This window comes from Erythrolamprus reginae, unplaced genomic scaffold, assembly GCF_031021105.1.
Source record: "Erythrolamprus reginae isolate rEryReg1 unplaced genomic scaffold, rEryReg1.hap1 H_27, whole genome shotgun sequence".
Taxonomy (NCBI): Eukaryota; Metazoa; Chordata; class Lepidosauria; order Squamata; family Dipsadidae; genus Erythrolamprus; species Erythrolamprus reginae.
Genome location: NW_027248481.1, coordinates 61,820 through 83,130, shown reverse-complemented (window position 1 = coordinate 83,130; position 21,311 = coordinate 61,820). Strand labels below are relative to the sequence as shown.

The 21,311-nt window shown below is 47.6% G+C and overlaps 1 protein-coding gene across 2 annotated transcripts in view; it reads left to right on the top strand.

Annotated features, from left to right (window-relative positions):
• LOC139155530 (calcium/calmodulin-dependent protein kinase type 1-like) overlaps positions 1 to 21,311 on the top strand; it is an 89,202-nt gene that overhangs the window by 48,916 nt on the left and 18,975 nt on the right. For both annotated transcript variants that reach the window (XM_070730699.1, XM_070730700.1), the window contains exons 4-5: positions 7,025 to 7,099; positions 9,249 to 9,387. In XM_070730699.1, coding sequence (XP_070586800.1) covers positions 7,025 to 7,099; positions 9,249 to 9,387 — 214 coding nt within the window. The remainder of the gene's footprint in view (positions 1 to 7,024; positions 7,100 to 9,248; positions 9,388 to 21,311) is intronic.

Here is a 21,311-nt window from a genome sequence, read left to right as displayed (position 1 = left end):
CTGTTTGTTTAATGACCAGCCGCTCCGAGTCTACGGAGAGGAGTGGCATACAAATCTAATAAATTATTATTATAAATTATTATTATTATTTGGAGTTAGAAAGAAGAGCACTGAAAAAAGTGACTTGTGACCATTTTTTCACACTGACAACAGTATGGAATTCATTTTCTGTTATCTTCCTCCAAACAGTATTGACTACTTCAGCCTCCAGCCTCCAGCCCAGGGTTTTTCTAATTCTAATTAATCTAAGGATTAAGCAAGCCGGATCCTGGTTAGCTTTTTTTGGAAATCTGGCAAGGGTACATGATGGCCATTCCCTGTGATGCTAGTAGGTACTTAGAAACATAGAAGATTGACGGCAGAAAAAGACCTCATGGTCCATCTAGTCTGCCCTTAGGATGGATCTATGTTTATCCCAGGCATGTTTAAATTCAGTTACTGTGGATTTACCAACCACGTCTGCTGGAAGTTTGTTCCAAGCATCTACTACTCTTTCAGTAAAATAATATTTTCTCACGTTACTTCTAATCTTTCCCCCAACAAACTTCCAGCAGACATGGTTGGTAAATCCACAGTAACTGAATTTAAACATGCCTGGGATAAACATAGATCCATCCTAAGATAAAATACAGAAAACAGTATAAGGGCAGATTAGATGGATCATGAGGTCTTTTTCTGCCATCTGTCTTCTATGTTGCTATGAGGACTACCTCGGTGATGGCGAACCTATGGCATGTGCCACAGGTGGCACATGGAGCCATATCTGAGGGCACACGGGGCATTGCCCTATTCAGCTCCAGTGCGCATATGCGTGCCGGCCAGCTGATTTTCAGCCCGGTGAAAGGCCGTTTCACCCTCCGGAGGTTTAGAACTTATGCAATATTATCAAAATAAAGAAAACCTAAAAAACCAACAATCTTTTTCCCACCTTACATTGAAAAATTACATTATATCAGTATAAACAATATCAAACTCTATATTATGATTAATTAGATTAGATTAATTAATTAATTAAGTCCAAGAGGAGATTGGACTGCCATTTGGCTGGGGTGCTGTAGGGTTTCCTGCTCAGGCAGGGGGTTGGACTTGATGACCTGCATGGTCCCTTTCAACTCTAACAATCAATCAATCAATAAACAAATAAACAAATAAATTCAATATCAACTTATGTAGTAATTACTATAAAGATATCTAAAATAGAACAAAAGTACTTCTTATCATATATCACATAAACTATATGAGAAAATTCTATATGTTTAAATTCTTATTAATAAATTAATTTGTGTCATATCATTACATAGTGCTACCACCAATTCTTATCTTGCCATCTGGCTGACAATATTTGATTCAATTTTCATATCTTATCTTTTCCCAGAATAACTAAGTATAATATTTGTTTAGTTTTAATTTTCCATCCAATCATAAAATTTCAAGTTCAAGTTTTATAATAATCAGAGTCCTTTTTTTGTCTTTCATTTTCAAAAACTTTTACGATCATGTGGGGCAGTGTTCCCTCTAATTTTTTGTGGGGGTGGGCAGAAAAGTATAATGTCTGAGCGGCAGTCCCTTCGGGACTGGGCGGCACATAATTAATTAATTAATTAATGGCAGAGTAAGAATAAGGAAACAAAGAAGAGTAATTACGATCATCACTAACATTCGTCCACGCTAGATCTGTTTAGATTTGGGATATATTTTGACAAAAGGTTCAGAGTAGAGATTGTAACCAATGGAAGGCAAAGCACAGAAGGCACAACGAAATGGAGATACAGCCAGATATAATTAATTAATCAATCGATCGATCGATCGATCGATCGATCGATCGATTGATTGATTAATTAACAAACAAACAAATAAAAAACCCACCCTGTTTTGCCTCAGAGAATTTCAAAATAAAATACTGTACTGTGTGTCTACAACAGTGAGCTCATAATAGGGCAACTCTATCAATATCAAAATGCCACTTAAATAGTTGAGCTACTTTCAAACTAGATTTTGATTTTCTTTCTCTCTTCCTTACTCCCATTCTTTTTCTTTCTCTTTTCCTTCCTCTCTTTTTTCTATCTGTTTCTCTCTCTTCCTCTCTCTCTCCTTCCCTCTCACTCTTTCCCTCTCGGCTTCTGGGCAGGTTTGGAAAACTCTGAGTTGATGATGATTTTTAAGTGAACGATTGCTCACTGCTCAGCTTAGAGGGAACTATGATGTGGGGCCACATTATTAGCTGTCCATGTTGCATGCAGCTTCTAGGTCATGGGTTGGTTACCCCTGCTTTAAATAATACTTTTGCCAAAGTGCCTGCAATGCCCTTTCAAAAACAATCAAAACCGAAATCAATTTCATATAAGCAAACTAGTCTCCACAACGCAGCATTGCCATTTTTTAAAAAAATGCTTGCATCCTTTTCCTCTCTTTAAAGGCAAATCTGTAGTGATTTTGCATTTGTCTAGTTTCCATTTAGCATTTTTATTGTCAATTTCTGTGCCAGGGCTCATTAATTCTCACCATAAACACGCAAATTGAGGCAGCAAGGGCAATAATTGTAATTCCCCAGCTGTTTGCGTAGAAAACGTTGCATCTTGATTAAGAATCTAAGCAACTTTGCAAGAGAGGTAAAGGTTTTATATGGGGGAAACATAAGGAAAAGATTTGGAGGCTGTTTTCGGAGACAGCTTCGAATCCCCGAGAGATTACTGGGTTTCAGTCTGGCATGCTTTGAGCCTAGCTCTATGCGGTTAGTTTATGCTACAGTATTCACACAGAGAACTTTAAGCTAATTGAGTAATCCATGGTTAAGTTAACAACAGGGAAACAAGTTAGGAAAGAAGAACTTAATTGGTAATTTAAAAAGCAAATAGTAATCAAGGGATGGATTCAATTTCTGTTTATACTGTATATGTTAGTTACTGTTTATCAGCAGGGCATTAATTAGTACCAGTTCTTTTGTTACAAAGCGGTCAAATGCTCTCGAGCTTCTAGGACAGGGGTCAAAATCAAGGCCTCCTGGACGGATCCAGCTTAAATCTGGCCCGTGGGGCCAACCTGTAAATACAAAGGTCCAGCCTGCAGTGCCTCTGCTAGCGAAAATGGGGTGCACAGGAGCTGCGTGCGGACCCCACACACACCTCAATTTTTGGCCGGCACAGCCTCCTGCAGGACCCTGCCCACCAAAATGTTTTGGCCAACAGGGTGCTGCAATAGACATCTATACCAGTGTTTTCCAACCTTGGCAACTTGAAGAGATTTGGACTTCAACTGTTGAAGTCCAAATCTCTTCAATTTGCCAAGGTTGGGAAACACTGGTCTATACCATCTCCACCCCCCCCCACCCCACCCGTCAACCCGCAGAAGAAAACTACAATGCTGATCCGGCCCTCAAAAAATCCACTTTGACATCCTTGTTCTAGGGATTTTCCTCCCAAAAATCTCTTTCTAAATTTCTTTATTTGGAATTTACCTTCTGCTTGACAATCAGACCCTTTATTCTCCCAATATGTTTCATCTGGTCCAGTTTTTTTGTCCAGTGGGTATGCTGTCCCCTGCCATGGTAAACATACCAGTTTTTCCTCGTCTCCCACCGTAGTCACCAGTGAAGCCAAGTGCTACATAGGCTTCGTCATTATTATTATTATTATTATTATTATTATTATTATTATTATTATTATTTATTAGATTTGTATGCCGCCCCTCTCCGTAGACTCGGGGCGGCTCACAGCAATAATAAAAACAATGTACAATAACAAATCTAATATATTTTAAAAATATCTAAAAACGCCTTATTTAAAAACAAGACATACACACAAACATACCATACATAAATTATATAGGCCTAGGGAAGATGTCTTAATTCCCCCATGCCTGATGGCAGAGGTGAGTTTCAAGAAGTTTACGAAAGTCAAGGAGGGTGGGGGCAATCCTAATCTCCAGGGGGAGCTGGTTCCAGATGGTCGGGGCCGCCACAGAGAAGGCTCTTCCCCTGGGTTCTGCCAGACGACATTGTTGAGTCGACGGGACCCGGAGAAGGCCAACTCTGTGGGACCTAACTGGTCGCTGGGATTTGTGCGGCAGAAGGCAGTCCCGGAGATATTCTGGTCCGATGCCTTGAAGGGCATACAGTGGTACCTTTATGTAAGAACGTCTCTACTTATGAACTTTTCTCATTCACAGCCTCCCTCTTGCTTGTTATACAATGTGTAAAATGTGGCAAAACTCACTTAACAAATGAATCACTTAACAACAGAAGTTTTGGGCTCAGTTATGTTCATAACTGGAGGACTCTCTGTATTCAATAACACTCCGTCGTTTGTATTTTACACGGTAAGACCAGGGGTGGGTTCCAACTTACCTCGCTGCTGGTTTGCTCCATCCCATGTCACATAGGCATGCCTCATGGATGCGTTTGTTCATTGCGCGTGCATGCGCAATAATGAAAGAATCCGAGGCGGGGGAAAAACAAATCCGAAAAAAAGATGGCGACCGCCTGCACAGTGCCGGAACTCAGCTTCTGCACATGCTCAGAAGGATTTTTTTTTTAAATGAAATGAGAAATGGTGGTAGCACTATATAATGATATAACACAAATTTACTTATTGTTCAGACTTAAACATACAGAACTTTATTTTACAATGTAGGTGATATATTATGAACAGTTTCTTTTACTAAAGATACATACATAGAGAGAGAATTTTTAATTAGCTATATGATATAAAATTAAATTTAGATAAAAGAGATTTTAGTACTCTTTATATTGTTGTAATCTGTAGTAAAACGGTGAAGGAAAAATTTTAATTTAGAATTTTAAGAATTGCTAATAATGTATAAAATTAACAGAAACTTTTACATAAGACCCTACATTGAGCGAGTAATGAGAAAAGAAAAGTTTCTATACAATTGATTCTAAGCATCATTGTTGTGTTTATAACTATACAGTGGTACCTTAAGATACGAACTTAATTGGTGCCGGGGGGAGGTTCGTAAGACGAAAGGTTCATAAGACGAAACATGGTTTCCCATAGGAAACAATGTAAAGTCAATTAATCCGTGCAACCAAAAAACCCCCCTGCAAAAAAAACGGCTTTCTGGCTGTTTTAAAAGGTGACAGCCGGCCTGGGGGGCTTCCCAGCACCCCCCCGAAACCGGGTTCGGGCATCGGGGGGTGCTGGCAAGCCCCCCAGGCCGGCTGCGACCTTTTAAAACACCCGCGCCGCTTTGCAGCTGTCTCCCGAAGCCGAATGCGGAGGTTTGGCTTTAGCGTTCGGCTTCAGGAGACAGCTGCGAAGCGGCGCAGGTGTTTTAAAAGGTCGCAGCTGGCCTGGGGGGCTTGCCAGCACCCCCCGAACCCGGCGGGAGGTGAAGCATTGGGGTGGGGGGGCTGTCAGGACACCCCCCACCCCAGCACTTTGCATCCCGCTGGCTAAGAGCAATCGGGCAGCAGCTTCTGCCGGACATGGGGGCTGGGGGCTGCCTGGCTTTGTGTTTTTGGCTGGGGGGGGAGGGAGTTAGGAAGGTCCTACTTCTCCCCCCCAGCCAAAACACCAAAGCCTGTTTGCTGCCCCACGATTTATCCAGGACAGGAGCGAAGTGACGTGGAGGAATGGGGAGCTGAAACCGCCCGGTTTCAGCTCCCCATTACTCCACGTCACTTCGCTCCTGTCCTGGATAAATCGTGGGGCAGCAAACATGCTTTGGGGGTTTGGCTGCCCCACGATTTCCCGGTTTCAGCTCCCCATTACTCCACGTCACTTCGCTCCTGTCCTGGCTAAATCGTGGGGCAGCAAACAGGCTTTGGCGTTTTGGCTGGGGGGGAGGGAGTTAGGAAGGTCCTACTTCTCCCCCCCAGCCAAACCCCCAAAGCATGTTTGCTGCCACACGATTTAGCGGCGAAGTGACGTGGAGGGATGGAAAGCTGAAACCGCCCGGTTTCAGCTCCCCATTACTCCACGTCACTTCGCTCCTGTCCTGGCTAAATCGTGGGGCACGTATCCAGCAGAAGCTGCTGGATTCAAAGTGCTGGGGTGGGCGGTGTGTGTCCCGACAGCCCCCCCACCCCAGCACTTTTGAATCTCGCCGCTTCTGCTGGATACGTGCGATGGGTGGGACGAGCTGCCACAGCCACCGGCTTCTGCGCCGCTCGTCCCACCCATCGCATGTATCCAGCAGAAGCGGCGGGATTCAAAAGACCTTTTAAAACAGCCACGCCGCTTCCCATCTTTGCCCTTCGGCTTCAAGAGACAGATGGGAAGCGGCGCAGCTGTTTTAAAAGGTCGCAGCCGGCCATGGGGACTTGCCAGCACCCCCCTGAACCTGGGTTGGGGGTTCGGGGGGGTGCTGGCAAGCCCCCCAGGCCGGCTGCGACCTTTTAAAACAGCCGCGCCGCTTCCCATCTGTCTCCTGAAGCCGAACGCGGAAGTCCGGCTTTGCCGTTCGGCTTCAGGAGACAGATGGGAAGCGGCGCGGCTGTTTTAAAAGGTCATAGCCGGCCTGGGGGGCTTCCCAGCACCCCCCCGAACCCAGGTTCAGGGTTCGGGGGGGGTGCTGGGAAGCCCCCCAGGCCGGCTGCGACCTTTTAAAACAGCCGCGCCGCTTCCCAGCAGTCTCCGAACGCCGGTTCGTAACTTGAAAAAAGTTCGTAAGAAGAGGCAAAATTTTTCTGAACCCCGGGTTCGTATCACGAGTTGTTCGTAAGACGAGGGGTTCGTGTCTTGAGGTACCACTGTATATCGTTTTATTTTGTGGTGGAGAAAAATAAAAATGTTATACTGAAAAAAGAAAGATGGCAGTGCCCACGGACTTGGTGCCAACCAATCTAGTTTGGTGATGTCATCGTGACATCACCAGCGGATCATTACCAGTTCGGGCAAACCAGTCCGAACTGGGAGGAACACACCCCTGGGTAAGACATTTCTGAGCTTAGGATTTTCCTTGTACAATAATATCGACCTTAAAACATATCAAGCCAAAATGAAATAGATTTCCTTAGAGATCTGTAAACATTTCCTAATTAAAAACATGTTTCCTCTCTTGGCAGAATCAAGCATCCGAACATAGTGGCCCTGGATGACATCTACGAGAGTGGCGGACACCTCTACCTCGTCATGCAGCTGTAAGTTGAAGTTTTAGGAAGGAGGAGAGGGAGGGAAGGAGCCACGGTTCTCGGGCCCTGTTAGCTAAAAAGGAAAGGAGTGCAGTGCCTCACGTGGTTGGGATGCTGGGTTGGAGCCTAGCAAGCCCACGCTCGAGACCCAGGTGCTTTTCCCTGGCGGGGTGAGTTCCCGTCATTTGCTCCAGCTTCTTGAAAGGAGCCCCTGCAGGCGTTCCCGGGGCAATGGGGGTGTCATTGGCCAATCTTTTCAACCTGGAAGCACGTTAAATGGTGCCTCTGGGGCGAACAGGATGGGAGTTAAAAAGGAAAGGGAGAAATACAGTGGTACCTCTACCTAAGAACGCCTCTACTTACGAACCTTTCTAGACAAGAACCGAGTGTTCAAGATTTTTTTGCCTCTTCTCAAGAACCATTTTCCTCTTACAAACCCGAGCCTCCGAAACTGGAAAAGGCAGGGAGAAGCCTCCGTGGGGCCTCTCTAGGAATCTCCTGGGAGGAAACAGGGCCGGAAAAGGCATGGAGAAGGCTCCATGGGGACTCTCTAGGAATCTCCTGGGAGGAAACAGGGCCGGAAAAGGTGGGGAGAAGCCTCCGTGGGGCCTCTGTAGGAATCTCCTGGGAGGAAACAGGGCCTCCACCCTCCCTGTGGTTTCCCCAATCGCACGCATTATTTGCTTTTACATTGATTCCTATGGGAAAAATTGCTTCTTCTTACAAACTTTGCTACTTAAGAACCTGGTCACGGAATGAATTAAGTTCATAAGTATTATTATTATTTATTAGATTTGTATGCCACCCCTCTCCAAAGACTCGGGGCGGCTCACAACAACAATAAAACAGTGTGACAATGTAAACAAATCTAATATTAAAAAAGCATCTAAAAACCCATCATTTAAAAACCATGCAACACACGCATACCATACATAAAACTATAAAAGCCTAGGGGAGATGTCTCAATTCCCCCATGCCTGGTGATATAGGTGGGTCTTAAGTAGAGGTATCACTGTACAGATGGTCCTTAACTTGCAGCCATTTGTTTAGCGACTGTAAGAAGTTAAAACAGCATGAAAAAATGTATTTATTTATTTTATTATTTTATTTTATTTATTTATTGTATTTATATGCTGCTCGTTCCAAAACGGACTCAGGGCGGCTATTAGGACCAGTCCTCGCCCTTACAGCTGTTGCAGCTCATTCCCATGCTCAACGGTGATCAAAATTGGAACACTTGGCAGCTGCCGTATATTTACAATGTCTGCATCATCCCATAGTTACGTGAACCGTTTCCCAGCCAGCTTCCGACAAGCAGAGTCTACAAAGAATGCTGGATTCACGTAACAACTGGGAGTTTCTCTTAACAACCGCAGTGTCATTCACTTAACAACCAGCCAAAAGGTTGTCAAATCAGATACAACTTGCTTAACAACTACCTCACTTAGATACAGAAATACTGGTCCCAGCTGTGACCATGAATCATGGACCACCTGTAGCATGACATGCCCTCGGTTTCTCAACCCCTCTGAGTCTTGTGGTGAACCCATACCAGCGACGGTGAACCTAAGACCCATGTGTGAAAGGTGACATGCTGCAGTGTTTTGAGTGCCATCCGAACATTCGCCGATACTTGACAAGAGCTGTTCTCAAAACTACAACTCTGAAAATGATTTTATCTTTCTTTTCATATTTCATTTTTATTATTTGACCTTTTTTATGTAATTCAGAGCACCACATTTGATTGGACTGTATATCTTTCAAAGATTAAATATGCATGTAAAGAATTGTTCTCCTTTGTTGGGTGTGATAGCGATACGCCAACAGATACGCCAAAAATTTATGCATGGTATGTTTGTATGTATGTTTGGTTTTAGAAATAAGGGTTTTTTAGCTGTTTTATTGGATTTACATGCTGTTTTTATTCTGTTGTTAGCCGCCCTGAGTCTGCGGAGGGGGGCGGCATACAAATCCGATAGATAGATAGATAGGTAGATAGGTAGATAGATAGATAGATAGATAGATAGAGTCAAGTTAGGCGTTTTCTGAATTTTGGAAGAAGTTTTAGCAAATCGCATCACTGACTTAATCCATGTCGGAGGCTCGCAATGATCCGCCTGCATAGATCTTACTTGTGTTCTGTCTCCCCCTCTGGCAGGGTTTCTGGAGGGGAACTTTTCGACAGGATTGTGGAGAAGGGATTTTACACAGAGCGAGATGCCAGCAAGCTGATCCGCCAAATCCTTGATGCCGTTAAATACCTGCATGACATGGGCATTGTGCACCGCGACCTCAAGGTGGGTTGGTGAACTTGGCCAGGTGTATCTACGTGATATACTTTGTAAAAACCCCACAAACATAAAAACCGATTACAAGACCAAGAAGAACAATATGATTCAGTTGGGAACGGCATTAAAGCAGGGAAGGGCCAACTCTCCCTTCCCTTCTGGGGACTTCCTGTTGCCGCTTGCTTTATTTATTTTATTTATTCATTCATTTTGTCCAATACACAATAATACACAATGAAGGTAATAGAGGACACCTTCAAGGAAATAGAATTAGAGAAAGAATAGAAGAGAGAGTATAGGATAAAATAATCAATGAGAGAATAGAAGAAAGATATAGGAATAGAAGAGAAGATATATGGGATATAGGAGAGACAATAGGACAGGAGTCGGAAGGCACTCTAGTGCACTTATGCACGCCCCTTACTGACCTCTTAGGAATCTGGAGATTCCTAAGTCAAAGAGTAAAATGTTGGCGGTTAGGGGATGATACTACGGAGTCCGGCAATGAGTTCCACGCTTCAACAACTCTATTACTAAAGTCGTATTTTTTACAGTCAAGTTTGGAGCGGTTAATATTGAGCTTGTATCTCTTATGTGCTCTTGTGTTGTTGTGGTTGAAGCTGAAGTAGTCGTTGACAGGCAAGACATTGCAGCATATGATCTTGTGGGCAATACTTAGATCTTGTTTAAGGCATCTTAGTTCTAAGCTTTCTAGGTCCAGGATTGTATGTCTAGTTTCATACGGTATTCTGTTACAGGAGGAGGAATGCAGGGCTCTTTTGGTGAAGTATCTCTGGACATTTTCGAGGGTGTTAATGTCTGAGATGCGGTATGGGTTCCAAAGAGATGAGCTGTATTCTAGGATGGGTCTGGCAAAAGTTTTGTATGCTCTGGTAAGTAGTGTGAGATTTCCAGAGCAGAAGCTACGTATGCTTATTTGACATGGTTTCATCATATTAGATTTGTCATTATATATTGTTTTATCACTGTTGTGAGCCGCCCCGAGTCTGCGGAGAGGGGCGGTATACAAATGTAATAAATAAATGAATGAATGAATGAATGAATCAATCAATCAATCAATCTGCGGCTTTCTCTGGTCACCCAGAGCCATTCCCACATACCATTACAGGTAATTCTTGACCTCATTTAGTGAACGCTCAAAGTTACAACGGCCCTGAAAAAAATTGACTTATGACTGTTTTTTTCACACTGACGACTGCTGCAGCATTCCCATGGTCTCATGATCAAAATTTGAAAGCTAGGCAACGGGTTCACATTTATGACCATTGCAGTGTCCATGCGAAGTTAGTTGGGGAAGTTAGTTTCAACTTTGGCAGGAAAGGTCATAAAAATGGGGCACAACTCACTCAACAACTGTCTCATTTAGCGACTGAATTTGGGGGGTTGTAAATCGAGGGACACCTGTACAGTGAATGACGTTTTCCCTGTGTTGTGAATTGTCCTCTCACCTCGCTCCTTTCCTTAGGAGAGACTTAGATCTTAGTCTTTGGTGGACTTCCAACATTTTAGCAGGGGGGCCTCTACGTCAGTGATGGCGAACCTACGGCACGGGTGCCACAGGTGGCATGGGACTCTGAGTCTACGGAGAGGGGCGGCATACAAATCTAATAAATAAATAAATAAATAAATAAATAAATAAATAAATAAATAAATAAATAAATGGGGAGCCATATCTGTTGGCACGCGAGACATTGCTCCATTGTGCATGTGTCTGTCGGCCAGCTGATTTTTGGCTCACACAGAGGCTCTGGGAGGGTGTTTTTGGATTCCAATGAGCCTTTGAGGGAATGGGGGAGGTTGTTTTTACCCTTCCCCCAGTTCCAGGGAAGCCTTTGGAGCCTGGGGAAGGTGAAACACAAGCCTACTGGGCCCTCCAGAAGTTGGGAAACAGGATGTTTCCAGCCTCCAGAGGGCCTCCGGTGGCTGGGCGAAGCTGTTTTTGCCCTCCCCAGGCATTGAATTATGAGTGTGGGCACTTATTTATTGTTAGAGTTGAAAGGGACCATGCACGTCATCAAGTCCAACCCCCTGCTTGAGCAGGCTTCCGAAAGCACCCCAGCCAAATGGCAGTCCAACCTCCTCTTGAAAGTGTCCAGAGTTGGGGAGTTCACAACCTCCGCAGGCAGGTTGTTCCACTGGTTGATCACTCTGACCGTCAGGAAGTTCTTCCTTACTTCTAGGTTGAATCTCTCCTTGGTCAGCTTCCAGCCGTTGTTCCTCATCCGGCCCTCTGGTGCTCTGGAGAATAGAGTGGCCCCCTCCTCTCTGTGGCAACCCCTCATATACCTATATACAGCTATCATGTCCCCCCTGGCCCTCCTTTTCTCTAGGCTATCCATGCCCAGTTCCCACAATCTCTCTTCGTAAGTCTTGGTTTCAAGTCCCCTAATCATTTTGGTTGCTCTTTTCTGCACCTTCTCCAGAGTTTCAATGTCTCTTTTGAAGTGTGGTGACCAGAACTGGATGCAGTACTCCAGATGTAGTCTGACCAGGGCTTAGTAGAGTGGTATTAATACTTCCCTGGTCTTGGAGTGTATCCCCCTGTTGATGCAGCTTAGGATAGTGTTGGCTTTTTTGGCCACTGCTGCACATTGCTGGCTCATGTTTAGTTGATTAACCACCAAGACTCCAAGATCTCTTTCGCACTCACCCACGCTCTTTTGGCACCTGAGGAAAAAAAGGTTCGCCATCACTGCTCTACTTGATTGCTGAGTGGGTGTGACTAGTAGCGGGTTGAGGACGGTGGACTGGTAGCGAAAGTTGCACCGCGCACACAGCTTCTGTTCTTCTGTGTCCACCCTTGCGCATTCCAGCGTGTTTTTGCTTCTGAGTTTGCGTGGGAAGCAAAACCTTGTAAGCGGATGCACACATGCGCGATATTGGTAATTTTTTTGCTTCTGCACTTGTGCGGAGTTCTTCGGTTCTCTGCTATATATGTGGCTTTCATACATTCTGTAAATTTTTGGTAGCAGCAAGTTGGCTTTTCAGCGTGTGGTGTGTTACTCTTTCTCATGGAACTTTTCAAGAGATTTCAGCTAAAAGGTTTCGGTTCTCTTTCTCTGAACTGCAACCCTGGTCCTCGTGACAAGATTGCATGGACTGCAGAATAACAGGAATTGTGGAATAGGAGAAAAAAGGGAACCTGGGTAAAGATTTTTAGCTTTTAATTTTTTTCTTCTTTTTTTTTATTTTTTATGGGAACAGCTGCATGTTTTCTGTAGGATCCTTAGGCAGTGCAGGTTATGTTATGTTTATGTTATGTTATGTTTATGTTATGTTATGTTATGTTATGTTATGTTATGTTATGTTATGTTATGAACAGTGCAGTCAGGTGATAGGGAAAGCAAGTAGGATGCTTGGCTGCAAAGCTAGAGGTATAACAAGCAGGAAGAGGGAGATTATGATCCCGCTATATAGAGTGCTGGTGAGACCACATTTGGAATACTGTGTGCAGTTCTGGAGACCTCAGCTACAGAAAGATATTGACAAAATTGAACGGGTCCAAAGACGGGCTACAAGAATGGTGGAAGGTCTTAAGCATAAAGCGTATCAGGAAAGACTTAATGAACTCAATCTGTATAGTCTGGAGGACAGAAGGAAAAGGGGGGACATGATCGAAACATTTAAATATGTTAAAGGGTTAAATAAGGTCCAGGAGGGAAGTGTTTTTAATAGGAAAGTGGACACAAGAACAAGGGGACACAATCTGAAGTTAGTTGGGAGAAAGATGAAAAGCAACATGAGAAAATATTATTTTACTGAAAGAGTAGTAGATCCTTGGCACAAACTTCCAGCAGACGTGGTTGATAAATCCACAGTAACATGCCTGGGATAAACATTATCCATCCTAAGATAAAATACAGAAAATAGTATAAGGGCAGACTAGATGGACCATGAGGTCTTTTTCTGCCGTCAGACTTCTATGTTTCTATGTTTCTATGTTTCTATGTTTCTATGTTTCTATGTTTCTATGTTTCTATGTTTCTATGTTTCTATGTTTCTATGTTTCTATGTTTCTATGTTTCTATGTTTCTATGTTTCTATGTTTCTATGTTTCTATGTTATGTTATGTTATTCATTCCTTCTTCATTCCTTCATTCCTTCATTGCACAATATTTATATGCCTCTCAACTCCAGAAGGACTCTGGGTAGCTCACAATAATCACAACAGATAAAAACAGTATAAAATACAACAACAATAAAAATAGCAAATAGCATTAAAATACATAAATAATCCAAAAAGCCATGGATACACTCAATTATTCCTAGTCCCAGGCCTGCTGGAAAAGCCAGGTTTTAACGGCTTTCCGAAAGACCAGTAGGGTGGGAATAGTACGGATATCTGGGGGCAATTGATTCCACAGGGTCAGAGCTGCCACAGAGAAGGCCCTTCCCCTTGACCCCACCAATCAACATTTTTTGGCCGACAGGACCCAGAGAAGGCCAGCTCTGTGGGCTTTTATTGGCCGTTGTGAGGTATGAGGCAGAAGGCAGTCGCGTAGGTAATCTGGCCTTGAGCCATTTTCCTCACCAGGTGGCATGCAGTTTACATAAAGGGCTGGTCTGGTCTTTTGTCCCTCACGAATGCCACAAATGAACTCACACACACAGCCAATACTTCTCAGTAGCTTCTTACTGGCAAATGGGATCAGCCAAGATGAAGTGGACAAGGCCATTGGAGCTGTGAGTTCCGCCACCTGTTTACTGGATCCGTGTCCCTCTTGGCTGGTTTCGGCCAGTCGAGGGGTGACACGGAGCTGGGTCCAGGAGATTGTCAACGCCTCCTTGGGGAGGGGGGTCCTTTCCGCCCCTTTATAAGGAGGCGCTTGTGCGCCCCCTCCTCAAGAAGCCCTCCCTGGACCCAGCCGTGTTTAATAACTACCGTCCAGTCTCCAACCTTCCCTTCATGGGGAAGGTTGTTGAGAAGGTGGTGGCACTTCAACTCCAGCGGTCCTTGAAAGAAGCCGATTATCTAGGCCCTCAGCAGTCTGGATTCAGGCCCGGCTACAGCACAGAAACAGCTTTGGTCACGTTGATGGATGATCTCTGGCGGGCCCGGGACAGGGGCCTGTCCTCTGTCCTGGTGCTCCTTGACCTCTCAGCGGCTTTCGATACCATCGACTATGGTATCCTTCTGCGCTGGCTGGAGGGGTTGGGAGTGGGAGGCACTGTTCTTCAGTGGCTCTCCTCCTACCTCTCCGGTCGGTCGCAGTCGGTGTTAGTGGGGGGTCAGAGGTCGACCCCGAGGATTCTCCCTTGTGGGGTGCCTCAGGGGTCGGTCCTCTCCCCCCTGCTATTTAATATCTACAAGAAACCGCTGGGTGAGATCATCCAAGGGCATAGGGGGAGGTATCATCAATACGCCGATGATACCCAGCTGTACATCTCCACCCCATGTCCAGTAAACGAAGCAGTGGAAGTGATGTGCCGGTGCCTGGAGGCTGTTGGGGCCTGGATGGGTGTCAACAAACTCAAACTCAACCCAGACAAGATGGAGTGGCTGTGGGTTTTGCCTCCCAAGGACAATTCTATCTGTCCGCCCATCACCCTGGGGGGGGAATTATTGACCCCCTCAGAGAGGGTCCGCAACTTGGGCATCCTCCTCAATCCACAGCTCACATTAGAGAAACACCTTTCAGCTGTGGCGAGGGGGGCGTTTGCCCAGGTTCGCCTGGTGCGCCAGCTGCGGCCCTATTTGGACCGGGAGTCACTGCTCACAGTCACTCATGCCCTCATCACCTCGAGGCTCGACTGCTGTAACGCTCTCTACATGGGGCTACCTTTGAAAAGTGTTGGGAAACTTCAGATCGTGCAGAATGCAGCTGCGAGAGCAATTATGGGCTTCTCTAAGTATGCCCATATTATTCCAACACTCCGCAGTCTGCATTGGTTGCCGATCAGTTTCCGGTCACAATTCAAAGTGTTGGTTATGACCTATAAAGCCCTTCATGGCACCGGACCAGAATATCTTCGGGACCGCCTCCTGCCGCACGAATCCCAGCGACCGGTTAGGTCCCACAGAGTTGGCCTTCTTCGGGTCCCGTCGACTAAACAATGTCTGGCGGGACCCAGAGGAAGAGCCTTCTCTGTGGGGGCCCTGACCCTCTGGAACCAGCTCCCCCCTGAGATTAGGATTGCCCCCACCCTCTCTGCCTTTCGTAAACTCCTTAAGACCCACCTCTGCTGTCAGGCATGGGGTAACTAAAACACCTCCCCCTTGCCCATGTTGTTTTGTTGATTGATTGACTGTGTGCCATTTTTTTTATATATATTGGGATTGTTTTATGAAATTACTAATTTTAAATTGTAATTAGACTGGTGGGCATTGGATTTGTTATTGTGTACTGTTTTTTATTATTGTTGTGAGCCACCCCGAGTTTTCGGAGAGGGGCGGCATATAAATCCAATAAATCTAATCTAATCTAATCTCAAGATGTAGCGACGCTTAGTGAAAGGAAATAAGATTTGATTCCAATATATAACAGTGAGCAAATTGGCCCTCAGTTCTTCCTTCATGCTGGTGAAAGTACAGTGTCCTCCGTGATTCTGGAAGGCTTCAGGAAACGATTGCAAGACTGATCACACCAGGGTGGTTTACAGTGGGGGTGTCCCTCTGACCTTCCTGCCAATCAGCTTAAAGCTCTGTTGGGAGAATTGGCACTAGACTTATGGTTGGGGGTCACCACAACATGAGGAAATGTATTAAGGGGTCGCGGCATTAGAAAGGTTGAGAACCACTGCTTTATACCATCCCAGTCAAATAGTTTTCAGAAGGCAGAGAGGAGAGAGGAGAAGGAAAGAAGTGTGAATGATAAAACAACAATAACAACAAAAAAGCCAATGGAATGCAGAGATGAGCTAAGAATTTCTGGTGTCTCATTCCCACGTGCTGCCTCCCCAGTCTGCTGCTTAAAAGAGCCATTCCAACGTGTGGAGAGTAGAGTGGAATTAGAATAAGAATAAGAATTAGAATAGAATTAGAATAGAATAGACCCCACCTGGAGTACTGCATCCAATTTTGGTCACCTCACTACAAAAAAGACATGGAAACTCTGGAGAAGGTGCAAAAAAGAGCAACCAAAATGATTAGGGAACTCGAAACCAAGACTTACGAAGAGAGATTGAGAGAACTGGGCATGGACAGCCTAGAAAAAAGAAGGTCTAGAGCAGGGGTCCCCAACCGCCGGTCCACGGACCGGGACCGGGCCGTTGGGGGTTTTCAGCCGGTCCGCGGCGCCAGGGCCCCCTCGGCCTTTCCGCACCACCAGCGGCGCTCCCCCTGCCAGCCAGCCAAGCCCCGCGCCCGCCGGAACCGGCTCCTCGCTCTCCCCCCGCCGCCCGCCGCGCTTGCAGGAGGTGGGGAGGGTCGGGCGGCCCGCCAAGGCCAGGAGGGATGCTGCTGCCCCCCCTTCCCTCTCTCTGCCCGCCGCTGCGCCTCCTTGACGCCGAGATGTCGGGGGCGCACGGCCGGTTGCGCGCGCTCCCTATCTCCCTGCTAACCCACTCGGAATATTCAAAATAAGAAAAGCCTTTGCCGGCGAAGGCTTTTCTTATTTTGAATATTCCGAGTGGGGTAGCAGGGAGATAGGGAGCGCGTGCATCCGGCCGTGCGCCCCCGACATGGAACATCACCTTCGCCGGCCCCGCCTCTCCTGCAATCAGCTTGCTGAGAGCCCGGGACGAAAGTGCTCTCGCAAAGGTGAGGCGGGCAGGGCGTGCGCGCGTCACCGCTGAGAAGAACGGAGAGAGAACGAGAGTGAGAGCAACAGACAGCAAGATAGAGAGAAAGTGAGAAAGAGAGAGTGAGAGAAAGGGGGGGAGAAAGAGATAGCAAGAGAGAGAGAATGGGAGAGAGAAAGAGCGTGAGAAAGAAAACAAGAGAGAAAGAGTGAGAGAGAGTGAGAAAGCAAGAGACAGAAAGAAAACAAGAGAGAGGAAGTGAGAAGAAGAGAGAGAAAGAGGGGGAGAGAGAGAGAAAGAGAGAGGGGGGAGAGAGAGAAAGAGAGGGAGAGGGAGAAAGAGAGAGGGAGAGGGGGGAGAGATAGCAAGAGAGGGAGAGAGAGAAAGAGAGGGAAAGGGGGAGAGAGGGGGGAGAGAAAGAGAGAGGGAGAGAGAGAGGAGATAAAGGAAGAGGAGAGAGAGAAGGGAAGAGAAAGAAAGAAAGAGGGATAGAAAGAGGGAGTGAGAGATGCTCAGTGAGCCTTTCTTTGAAGTTGCCTTTCTTTCTTTCTTTCTTTCTGTCTTTCTTGCTTGCTTGCTTCCTTGCTTGCTTTCTTTCTTGCTCTTTTTCTTTCTCTCTTTTACCTTCCCTTCCTCTATTCTTCTTTTCTTTCTCCTTCCTACCTTCTTCCCTCCCTCCCTCCCTTCAGTCCTTCCTCTCTTACTCTCCCCTTTCATAAGTTTCCTTGCTTCCTTCCTCTGTTCCTGTCCCTTTACCCTTTCTTCCTTTCTTCCTTTCTTCCTTCCTTCCTTCCTTTCTTCCTTTCTTTCTTCCTTCCTTCCTTCCTTCCTTTCCTTCCTTTCCTCCCTCCATTTCTTGCTTTCCTTTTCCTTCCTCCCTTCTTTCCTCCCTCATTCCCTTCTTTCACTCCTTCCTCTCTTACTCTCCCCTTTCACACCTTTCCTTGCTTCCTTTGCACCCTTCTTCTGTTCCTGTCCCTTCCCTCTTTCCTTCCTTCCTTCCTTCCCACCCTCCGTCCATTCATTCACCCATTCCTCTCTTGATCGCCCCTTTTACGGCGCCGCTGACAGCTAGCTCCCCCCCCCCCCACCGGGCCATGGAAAACTGGTCTAGCTTAAAGCCGGTCCCTGGTGCAAAAAAGGTTGGGGACCTCTGGTCTAGAGGGGACATGATTGCAGTCTTCAGATACTTGAGGGGTTGCCACGGTGAGGAGGGGGTCTCTTTATTCCCCAGGGCACCAGAGGGCCGGACGAGGAACAATGGTTGGAAGCTGACCAAGGAGAGATTCAACCTGGAAATTAGGAAGAACTTCCTGACGGTCAGAGCGATCAACCAGTGGAACTGCCTGCCAGGGGAGGTGGTGAACTCCCCAACTCTGGACACCTTCAAGAGGAGATTGGACTTCCATTTGGCTGGGGTGCTGTAGGGTTTCCTGCTCAGGCAGGGGGTTGGACTCGATGACCTAACGGTCCCTTTCAACTCTATTAATAAATAAAATAAAGAATAGAAAATAGAATAGTATAGAATAGAATAGAATAGTAGCTGGATTCCCCTTCCCTCCTCTCTTTCTTCCCCCTTCTTTCCCCCTCTTTTTTCTTTATTTTCTATTTTTTTATTGCCCTGTTATTCTCAATGTGATATACAGTGGTACCTCAAGATACGAACCCCTCGTCTTACGAACAATTCGTGATACGAACCCGGGGTTCAGAAAAAATTTGCCTCTTCTTACGAACTTTTTTCAAGTTACGAACGCCAAACCCGAACTTCCGGGTTCGGCATTGGGAGGCTCCTGGGAAGCCCCCGGGCTGTTTTAAAAGGTGACCGCCGGGCTGGGGGGCTTCCCAGCAACCTCCCGAATCCCGAACTTTTGCCGAACTTCCAGGTTCGGGGTTCGGGGGGGTGCTGGGAAGCCCCCCAGCCCGGCGGTCACCTTTTAAAACAGCCGGGCGGCTTCTCAGGAGCCTCCCAACGCCGAACGCGGAAGTTCGGGTTTGGCGTTTGGCTTCCGGAGGCTCCTGGGAAGCCCCCCGGCTGTTTTAAAAGGTCACAGCCAGGCTGGGGCGCTTGCCAGCAGCCCCGACTCCCTGCCGCTCGCCCATGGCCGGCAGAAGATCGCTCTTGCCCGGCTTCCGCGCGAGGCATCAGGTCAGCATTCTGTGGGGCGGGCGGCGGGGAAGCCGGCGGCTGTGGCAGCTGCTGCAGGAGGCTTTCCCCCCTCCTCGTCCGCCGCCCGCCCGCCCAGAATGCTGACCTGATGCCTCGCGGGGAAGCCGGGCAAGAGCGATCTTCTGCCGGCCATGGGCGAGCTACAATAAGCTTCCACGCCCTCGCCCGTGCCTGGCGGGAGGTGAAGAGTGCTTTGCCCAGTGCAAAGTTGACAGCAAGCAGCTCCGCAGTCCCCAAAGGAGGCTTAACCCCGCCCCTCTGTTCCACCCCTCGCCCGTATCCGGCATAACTTCCTCCTGCCTATCCCCGCTCTTCTGCCGGCCACGGGCGAGGGGTGGGACAGAGGGGTGGGGTTAAGCCTCCTTTCGGGACTGCGGAGCTGCTTGCTGTCAACTTTGCACTGGGCAAAGCACTCTTCAGCTCCCGCCAGGCACGGGCGAAAGGCGAGGAAGCCTATTGTAGCAGCTGCCACAGCGGAGACATTTGGGGTTTTGGCTGGGGGGGGGAGGGGAAGGCAGGAGGTCCGGCCCTTCATTTGCCCTCCCAGCAAAAGACAAAGCCGCACAGCTCCGCATCGCCGAAGGAGGCTTAACCCCACCCCTCTGTCCCACCCCTCGGCCGTGGCCGGCAGAAGAGCGGGGATAGGCAGGAGAAAGTTATGCCGGATACGGCCGAGGGGTGGGACAGAGGGGTGGGGTTAAGCCTCCTTTCGGGACTGCGGAGCTGCTTGATGTCAACTTTGCACTGGGCAAAGCACTCTTCAGCTCCCACCAGGCACGGGCGAAAGGCGAGGAAGCCTATTGTAGCAGCTGCCACAGCGGAGACATTTGGGGTTTTGGCTGGGGGGGGAGGGGAAGGCAGGAGGTCCGGCCCTTCATTTGCCCTCCCAGCAAAAGACAAAGCCGCACAGCTCCGCATCGCCGAAGGAGGCTTAACGCCACCCCTCTGTCCCACCCCTCGGCCGTGGCCGGCAGAAGAGCGGGGATAGGCAGGAGGAAGTTATGCCGGATACGGCCGAGGGGTGGGACAGAGGGGTGGGGTTAAGCCTCCTTCGGCGATGCGGAGCTGCGCGGCTTTGCCTTTTGCTGGGAGGGCAAATGAAGGGCCGGACCTCCTGCCTTCCCCTCCCTCCCCAGCCAAAACCCCAAATGTCTCCGCTGTGGCAGCTGCTACAATAGGCTTCCTCGCCTTTCGCCTGTTTCAGCTTGCCATCCATCCACGTCACTTCGCCGCTAAATCGTATGGCAGCAAACAATCTTTGGGGTTTTCGCTGGGGGGAGAAGTAGGACCTTCCTAACTTCCTCCCCCCCCCCCAGCGAAAACCCCAAAGATTGTTTGCTGCCACACGATTTAGCGGCGAAGTGACGTGAAGGGATGGAAAGCTGAAACCGGGCTGTTTCAGCTTTCCATCCATCCACGTCACTTTGCTGCTAAATCGTATGGCAGCAAACAATCTTTGGGGTTTTCGCTGGGGGGAGAAGTAGGACCTTCCTAACTTCCTCCCCCCCCCCAGCGAAAACCCCAAAGATTGTTTGCTGCCACACGATTTAGCGGCGAAGTGACGTGAAGGGATGGAAAGCTGAAACCGGGCTGTTTCAGCTTTCCATCCATCCACGTCACTTTGCTGCTAAATCGTATGGCAGCAAACAATCTTTGGGGTTTTCGCTGGGGGGAGAAGTAGGACCTTCCTAACTTCCTCCCCCCCCAGCGAAAACCCCAAAGATTGTTTGCTGCCATACGATTTAGCAGCAAAGTGACGTGGATGGATGGAAAGCTGAAACAGCCCGGTTTCAGCTTTCCATCCCTTCACGTCACTTCGCCGCTAAATCGTGTGGCAGCAAACAATCTTTGGGGTTTTCGCTGGGGGGGGAGGAAGTTAGGAAGGTCCTACTGTCTCCTCCCCCAGCCAAAAACACAAAGCCAGGCAGCCTCCAGCCGCCAAAGGAGCCTCCTGATTCTCCCCGCGGAAGGCTCCATTCTGTTCCCTGCCAGCCCGATTGAGGGGCCGGCGGGAGGAAAGCGAATGCCTCTCTTCGTTGCACTGCCTGGCTGGCAGCGGAAGATG